General features: G+C 34.7%; 1 protein-coding gene across 1 annotated transcript in view; it reads left to right on the top strand.

The window, feature by feature from the left end:
- Positions 1 to 633: 633 nt before the first annotated feature.
- The window catches only part of LOC104620072 (tetratricopeptide repeat protein 21B-like), a gene marked incomplete at its 5' end in the record, with an annotated part of 12,318 nt that continues 3,944 nt past the window's right edge, over positions 634 to 9,007 (top strand). Inside the window, 7 exons of the mRNA XM_010286163.1 lie at positions 634 to 744; positions 1,866 to 1,947; positions 2,723 to 2,873; positions 3,367 to 3,528; positions 3,936 to 4,131; positions 5,813 to 6,037; positions 8,871 to 8,991. Coding sequence (XP_010284465.1) covers positions 634 to 744; positions 1,866 to 1,947; positions 2,723 to 2,873; positions 3,367 to 3,528; positions 3,936 to 4,131; positions 5,813 to 6,037; positions 8,871 to 8,991 — 1,048 coding nt within the window. The remainder of the gene's footprint in view (positions 745 to 1,865; positions 1,948 to 2,722; positions 2,874 to 3,366; positions 3,529 to 3,935; positions 4,132 to 5,812; positions 6,038 to 8,870; positions 8,992 to 9,007) is intronic.

The following is a 9,007-nucleotide window of genomic DNA, read 5'->3' as shown; positions in this document are numbered from 1 at the left end:
GTCTTTTCCAACCTTAATGATTCTGTGGTTCATTAAACCTCGGTAACTTGTGTTTATAAACTTCTCTGTGGCATTTCATTCAGAATATTCTATGATGGGACTTCAGCCTTAAGATGCATGCTTATGTACATTTCAATTTGTTAGTGTTTATTCTGTGATTGCTTCTCAGAAGTGGATCCACACAGTCTTAATGAGGTAGGTTTGGAAACGCAAATAAGAAAAGAGTTTCTGCTGGAATTTGCTTATACTCCAGAACTAATTGGTGAATGTTAATGAGGTATTTGCTTCCATCAATGAATTTAAAACTACTTGCATTTACATTTTTTTTTCCAAGAAAATTATTCTTGCCAAAGTACTGTAGTCTTCAGAGCAATACTATCTGAGCACCTCTGTTTTAATGTAACTCCATAATATCCCTCTGGAGAAGAAAAGTTTTATCTGTTTTAAAGGAGAGGGAATGGAAATGAATTCAATGACTTGACCAAGAGCCCACAGGAAACAACAGAGAAAGCTCTCTCTTAGAAGAGAAATAAAATTTTCCCTGTGACTCTGAAATCTCAGATTAATACTTGTAGAGCTGAACTAGCTTTCTTCATGTTTGAGCTACATATAGTTAAATGTTTTAATCTACAGGCAATGTTGGAACTTGCACGTTTATACCTCGCACAAGATGATCCTGATGCCTGTCAGCATCAGTGTTCCTTACTGCTGAAGAATGACCAAGATAATGAAGCAGCAACGATGGTATGTACTATTATACTAACCCTGTATCAGAAGTTTTTTGAGGTTTGTGTGTCTGCAATGAGATGTATCCATAAACTACTGCTTTTAACAAAGCCTACAGCTTCTGATTTAAAAAAATGGGAAAAATCCATTGCAACAAAGTGTTTTTCTGTTTATGCTGGATAATGACTCAATACGACGTTTCTAACAATCATAGCCTTCGTTCCATCTCAATGCAAAAATGTGTCTTTAAAAGTACTAGTAGAGGAAAAAGTAGTAGCTGTAAAACTGACTAAAGCATGGCTTAATGCATGTTCTAATAACAACTGACTATTGGTCAGAGAAGAAGCTCTTTTTCCAACACAGTAATGTTAAAGCAAGTATCTAAAAAACTTCCAGAAGAGAAGAACTGTGTACTTAAGGTGTTTTTACATCTTTATACAATCATAGTTAATCACATTTCTACTTAACAATTTTTAATCACAGCTACAGATTCTCTGGACGGGATGTGTATACTTCTTGACTTAAAAGATAGCTCAATAGACTGAGAGACTTTAACACGTTAGGAACAGAATTATTTTAAGATGGGAATAATTTATTTTCTCACAGCAGTGTAACATCTGGAATTTATCCTAAGGTGGTGCAAGGACAGGGTTAATAGCACTCTTAATATGTATTATTAAATCTACTCTTTATTAGCTACCTCTCAGTGGAGAGGAACTGAAGTAGCTTGTTTTACTTCCACTGCTGAAGTGGGCTATCATCTTTCTTTTTCACTAACTTTGCTTTTCTTATGTGCTTAATCTGCATTTATGGGAAATAAAATTGGGAGTAAAACTATACAAATAAACCCAAACATATTTGAAAGGTACATCAAAGTGTTTTATTCTCTTTTAATTTATACCTTAAGTGAAAAATTGAGATATGATCCTGTACTTGTTCATTATTATCTTGTGTGTCTGTATATAGAGAGTGTTTATTTTCCAGAAAGTAATGAAAAACCCAGTTCAGTTTACTTGTGCAATTCCTGCAGCACTTTAAAGCTGTAGTTTCAGCTCCCTACTTTGAAGAACTAGAGTTCATTATGAACCTCAATTTATAATATTTTGTTTTGTTTTCTCTAAATTTTGTCAATATTGTAGATGATGGCTGATCTCATGTTCAGGAAGCAAGATTATGAACAAGCTGTCTTTCATTTCCAGCAACTCCTAGAACGCAAGCCAGGTGAATATTCAGCAGTGATAGTCTTAATTATTTCTGATACATAGTTCTATTAAGATAGAGGAATAAATATCTAAAAAATACTTTGTATGATTAAAAAGAAATGTGCTATTTATAACGTAATGGATACTAAAAACGAAGACCATTACTGTATGTAAAAACATAAAGCTATGTAGGGGAAGATGAGAAAATTATTTCTCATAGACACACTAATTTGCTGCAATGTAATGTGCATCATTTACCTCAAGCTAAATACACCTAGGGAGTTATTTACTTGTAAATAACTTGTAAAGCACTTTCTCTTGTGTTTAAGAGATGCATGAAGATGCATGCAAGAACTGCGTGAACACAAAGCTAGTATTTTGTTTCAAGATTTAATAAAGCAAACTTGTCTCAGACAGGAATAAGTTTCTTTTATCAATTTTCAAATTATGACCAGAGAGAAAGCTACTAAAAACTGTAAAAATAGTACTATAATGAATGTAAATCTTTCTAGGGGACTTTGTGAAAGAAGTTGTAAGAGTACAGCAAATGTTTGAGTGCTTTTGAAAGTGAAGTGAAATTATAGTTATCTTTTATACAGGTTTTTTTAGAAGTACTGCAAGTATAGCTTTATCTTCATTCTTGTATCTGTGATTACTATGTAATATGGCTTATGTATTACACCAGATATCATCCTTATATGTGGGGAAAAAAAACAAGGCAGGTTTTTTTTTTCTTAAGCTATTCATACATCAAATAACTGGAATTACAATGTCCTAATTATTTGTATATTTAGATAACTATGCAACCCTCTCACGATTAATTGATCTGTTAAGAAGAGCTGGAAAACTAGAAGAGGTCCCAAGATTTCTTTTAATGGCTGAAAAGCATTCTTCCAGAACAAAGCTTGAACCAGGATTTCACTACTGCAAAGGACTGTATCTTTGGTACTTGCAATTATAATTAAATAAACCTTATCTTAATTATGTAGTACATATTTAAATTAACGTTCTTGTCATCAGTTATCATTCAAAGGTGTTACATATGGTGTGAAAGCACTACTTTCCTAATTACTTAAGGTGCTAGGACTTTAGGAAAAGTCTCCTTTTCTCTTCTGAAATACTTTCCAATGAGCTCCTCTTTAAAATGAAGCTATTTTATGTCTTACATACATCTTTCATAATTCCTACTTGTTAAAAGGGATATTCATGCTGGTTCAATAATACAATATTACTTATTTTCAAATTTTAGAATTTATTAGACTGGTTTTAGCCTGCAAAACCAAGTTCCTTGCAATAGTACGTGTGCTATTCAAATGTTGCATTATCAGTGTGTGCAAGTGTGTAATCTGTTTTTAAATACTTGTGTTTCTTCTTTTGGGTGGGATTTGGGGCAGTGAATTTTACTTGTCCAGTTTTAAATATTTTTACTATCTTCTAGGTATACAGGTGAACCAAATGATGCACTCCGGCATTTTAATAAAGCTCGAAAGGACAGTGACTGGGGACAGAATGCAGTCTACAACATGATTGAAATTTGTTTGAATCCAGATAATGAAACTGTGGGTGGTGAAGTCTTTGAAAATCTGGATGCTGACATAGGGTAAGTGACTGAAATAAATACTGCTTGGGTTCTTCTGTCATCCCCTTCCTCTGCTGCCCTTTAATAATGTGCATTAACTTAAATTACTAGAACTTTAAGCTCATCTAATGCTTTGAATATTCTATTTACTATATTGTGAGAGACCATCCTAGACTGTAATAAATCAGTCTGAAGCAGAAAATATAGAAGAATTTATCTGGAATCCTGGTCACTTGCAGTGTTAAAAACAGCTTGTTAGGTTGGAACTGCTGTCATTACAGAAGAGAATTGATGTAGAATGCCTATATAACAGAGAGACATCTTGTACAAAATGGTATGTCTTTAGCATGGAATCAGTACTAACTTGCGATTAATTTGGTGTGTATTAAAAAAATAAACTCTTACAAACACTTTCTTTCTGATAACAGTAATTCAACAGAGAAGCAGGAGTCTGTGCAGTTGGCTGTAAGAACAGCAGAAAATCTTCTGAAGGAACTCAAGCCTCAGACCATTCAGGGTCACATTCAGCTGCGAATCATGGAAAATTATTGTTTCATGGCAACCAAACAAAAATCAAGTGTTGAACGAGCACTGAACACTTTCACTGAAATAGTAGTGGCTGAGGTTAGTAACCTGTCTCATTTCCTCAGTCTTCTCTTTCACACTTACTACACTTGTTTTTTAACTAGTCTTGCAGTTTACATTCAGGAATAGTGGCATGTGTTAGTGCTGTTAGTGCTAAGGATTATTTTTTTTTTTCCTATTAAAGAATTTTTGACAAATATTAGATAAAAAACCCCATGCTGAAATAACAAAATCTTTTAGAAGTTTTCAGTTGGATTGCAAATTTATAACTCAACTAAATGCTAATATTGCCAGTTACTGAGATGTGAATAGGCCATGTGGTTTGAGTTGCTGGGTTTGCTTTTTAATTCCCAGTCTTGCCAGTAGCGTGTCTGATGATATAAGTCTATACAGTATCTTCATTCTGTAAGCAAAAACAATTAAATATAATTGCCTTCATGTACTTTATGGTAATTTGACAGAATTTAGATTCCAGGGCGAGATTATCAATCTGCTTAAAATTCATCCTTGTGATAGAAAGCTTCATAACTTTATAGCTACTTGTAATCATGAGTTTTAGGATTAATAATGAATACTCTTGCTACCAGCACCTTTCAACAGTTTTTATTTAAGCACACGTAGACATTTAGTCCATCAGAATGCCAAGAAATACTTAAGTTACTACTACCCATTAACTGTGTGGTGCGCTGCTCCCTGGTTGAGCTGTGTATACTGATGCTTATCTTGTGTGTAAGGCAGTCCTGAGAATCACAAACAAGATGTTCCTCTGCTTCCAGTACTGGCTTCCCAGTCCTGCTCAGAATTGATTTGAGGTCCTGTGAATATTGAATGTTTTTTACATGGTGACACAGTTCCAGCCAGAAGAATGCTCCAGTCTATTTAGTCTTCTCTCCAGGGTTGTAAAAAATATACAGTTTTAATCTCTTCAGACTTCAGACGTTATTGATCTATGCTATGTGTGACTATTGAGGGAGAGGGAGGATGAGCTGATCATTGTGTGGAAGAGGGGCTTTTGGTGGGTCTTTTTTTTTTTTTAACCCACTATGGCAAGCCTATTTACAGCACAACCGCACAAAGAGGTGTAGAGGCAGAATACCAGTAGTGAGCCAGGAATACTGAGAAAAAAGAAGCTTTTAAGTTAGTTGCTAGTAGAACTACTCTCTGCACTGAGGAAGTAGTTTTGGGATATAAGCCCTATTCTCATCTATGCCCCGTGCTAATAAAGGCAGGACTTTAAAAATCACATTTGCTCCTGCACTTCTTACTGCTTGCTTGAGGCTCTTGCATAGAATAGTGACTTTTAAGAATCCTGTTTGTTATACATAGCTTTTGGATATAAGTAGTTTAGACTTACATTTTTAGGAGGTGTCCATGTTACTGACATTTGACAGGCACTTCTAAAAGTAGAAAATAACACTTGTATTGTAACTTCAAGTGAGTTCAGTTTCTATCTCAATTTTGTTGAGATGAAATACCTGTGGACACTTTCAACGTATTCTGAGCCCAAACTTACATTCAGCCTCTTAATGATTTAACATAGTGTTATCATAATTAGTCTTACAGAAATAATCATAGCAGTAGGTGGAAAACATGTTTGTAAGATTTTCCTGAGATTTAGCTTTCTGTTTGGTTTTTAGATACCTGGTGAAAGTCTTATTTTAAAAAAATGTTAAAAGCAAAATAAAAAAGTACTAAGCAGTCGCTATGCTTTTTATTGCAGAAGGATCATATACCGGCACTTTTGGGAATGGCCACAGCCTACATGATCTTGAAACAGACTCCACGAGCCAGAAATCAGTTAAAACGGATTTCAAAAATGAGCTGGAATCCCATTGATGCAGAGGAGTTTGAAAAGAGTTGGCTTCTGCTTGCGGATATATATATTCAATCTGCAAAATATGATATGGCTGGTGAATTACTGAAACGATGCCTTCGTCATAACAGGGTAAGTGACTGCACATTAAAAGTAACCTTAGTAACTTTCTGTTTTAATTCATCTATATGTTTAGTTTTCCTCTGAAACATGATTTTGAAATGTATTTCTTTTTCCAATTGCCTGGTATTTTACTTATTAAGGAGAAGTAGACCAAAACAAGCCAGGAAACCAGCACCTTTACACTGGAAGGTAGTAAACCTGTGAATGCTGCTTAGTAATTTTTATTCATATTCTATAACTTATGAAAGCTTTAGCTGTGGTGACACGAAAAGCTTGAGTGTTTATGGAATGCCTGAGATGCATTTTACTGATTCTCGCAAACCTGATGAAGATGTAGCCATAGAAATTTTGGAGATCTGCTCCATTTTTGTAAGAGGTGTTATCTTCATATCTTAAAATATGTTTTTAAACATTTATGTTAATAAGCCTGCTACTATACTGGATTTTTTTTTTTTTATGCTAGTATTAATCCTTTGCTGTGACGATACTGTCAGGTAGATTGTTGGGGACGAGCTCTAATGTTTTTACCTCAGGGTTTTTGAGTAGGCAGACTACCCAATACTTCGCTTTGACTAGAGGAACAGGCACAGATCTTAGCTCTTGTGCTTATTTTTCATTTTGTCCCTTTCTGCTGTCCACATTTTTCCAGCTATAGACTTCACTTTCCTTCAAATGAGGCACATCCAGTAGGCAGCTAGTCTTCTGTAGGCACTATGCTGCAGGTTCAGGATACTGTTTATAGTGCACAGATTTGCTTTAGAAAAGGACCTGATGCTATATATTTCTTTTTCTGAATTCATCAGTGTAGAAGGTCGGGTTCATTATTCAGTCACATTTCTGCAACCTCCTTCAGAGATAGACTTTTTTTGAACTTGTACTCTTTTTATTTCCAAGTAAAAAATCAAGAAGCAGCTACAGCAGTTCTTGGTATAATAGTATCTTCTGCAGAGATGCCTCTTAAAATAGGATGTACTCAATTTCATTTTTACAGAAAATGAGTTTGAATTTAGTTAAGAAAAAATTCTACCTGAAGGTCAGTTATCCAGATGGCCAAGGGAAGTTGCAGAATCCATACCACTGGTGGATAAACATAAGTTATCTCCCAAAATAAGACGTACCTTGAAATAGATGGTCTGTTGAGCACATACGTATCACAAATGACATTTTGCTGCAGGAATTCCCAAGCAGCTCTAAAAATATAGCCTACCACATAATTCGTTTTCTTCTAAAAAGTTTGAGACACATTAGATGAACAAGCTGCACTTGATAGGGAGGAGGGTGGCAAATTCGAAGTCTGCAACTCCGGTTCCATAACAAAACAGCACAGTAAAGACTTTTCTCCAACTTGCATGCAACGCAGCTGAGCAGGAATTGTGCTATTCAAATAGATGTAAAATATCTTGTTAGTTCAGAAGACAATATTTTGTGTGGTATTCTCCAATTTGGAAGATTTGATTAGATTGAGAAAACACGTTATTGTGTGCTATCCCTGGAAACATTCAAGGTCAGGCTGGACGGGGCTCTGAGCAACCTGATCTAGTGGAAGATGTCCCTGCTCATTGCAGGGGGGTTGGACTAGATGACCTTTAAAGGTCCCTTCCAACCCAAGCTATTCTGTGATTCTATTAATTAGTTTTTAGGATTATTTTTAGGAGTCAGAATTGAATGATATACAATTTAAGTAAATATGGTGAGTAAAAACTTCGTAAAAGCCTAGTATCTTGTAATATGTTTGTTTTTATTTTAAAAGACTTAGGTTTGGTTAGTGAGACCCCAGTGAGCAGATTGTTTCTGTGAAATTGGGGGTTCTTACTGCTTACTCTTCTTGATTTTGATCTTTGTTTTGTTTATGACAAATGAGAGGGAGAGTATATTTTCATCCTCACTTTCCATGCATTCCCATACTGCTTATCCCAGTGTGCTGTGATGTGAAAGTTTTTCATCAGTAGATTTGGAAGCCTAATTGGAAATAGTGAAGTTAAAGATGGAATGTAATCTTACATATGAGCATATCTTTGCCTATGTAAAAAAGGTGCATATTTTCATAAAGGCTTCATTTTTCTCTTGAAAATATTTGACCAATATTTGGCAGCATGATAATATAAGCTTTTCACAGTAAGGCCATACGGTAGCTAGAGTTTTGCTTATTTTCCTGCTTTATGTACTAAATATAAGATTTCTGTATGAAATACTGTATCTTTCATGCTAACTTTGTTGTGGAGTTAAATTCATTTATATGTATGTGTAACATAAGCAAGGCTAGTATTTTCATCTAGTGCTTAATAGTTTTTGGAACCTGTTTTCCAGATACTTGTAACTTGCCACTTGGAATTATACAAAATGAAGTATTTAATCATTACTGTTGTCTTCAGGATATTTGTGTCTGTCTTTAGCTTTAAGTGGAAAATTATAATGTAAAACTGTTTCCAAAAATAAGGCTATGAAAATGCCTTTTTAAGAAAAAGTGAAATGAACAATATGTGTGGAAGATACAGCCCTTTCCTGCTGGACTTGAAATGCAGCTGCCGTAAGGTTATTACTAACTGAGAGAGGTATCTACAGGGTTCCTGGAGGCTCTAAACACTTTTGAAGGAGTAGTTGCAGTGTCCTCTGTGATGAACTCTGTACTTGATTCAGAGTAACTTAGTCTCTGTACAGAATTCCATATAACTGATTTGTATTACTGATGTTTTAAATCAAGACTATCTTGTCATCAGCTAGTATGAATATTACTTATGCTTTCCAGTTGTACAGATTTGAATAGTTTAAGCAATTAAACTATCGGTATTATTTTATATAAGCATACCTAAATAAAATTTTGAATACATTTTATATTTTGCAGTCATGCTGCAAAGCTTATGAATACATGGGATACATAATGGAAAAGGAACAAGCATATAAGGATGCAGCAATAAATTACGAGATGGCCTGGAAATATGGAAACCAAATGAATCCAACAATAGGCATGTATATATAACC

This window comes from Phaethon lepturus, unplaced genomic scaffold, assembly GCF_000687285.1.
Source record: "Phaethon lepturus isolate BGI_N335 unplaced genomic scaffold, ASM68728v1 scaffold42194, whole genome shotgun sequence".
NCBI lineage: Eukaryota > Metazoa > Chordata > Aves > Phaethontiformes > Phaethontidae > Phaethon > Phaethon lepturus.
The sequence above is the reverse complement of the archived record's forward strand: the minus strand, read 5'-3'. Positions and strand labels throughout refer to the sequence as shown.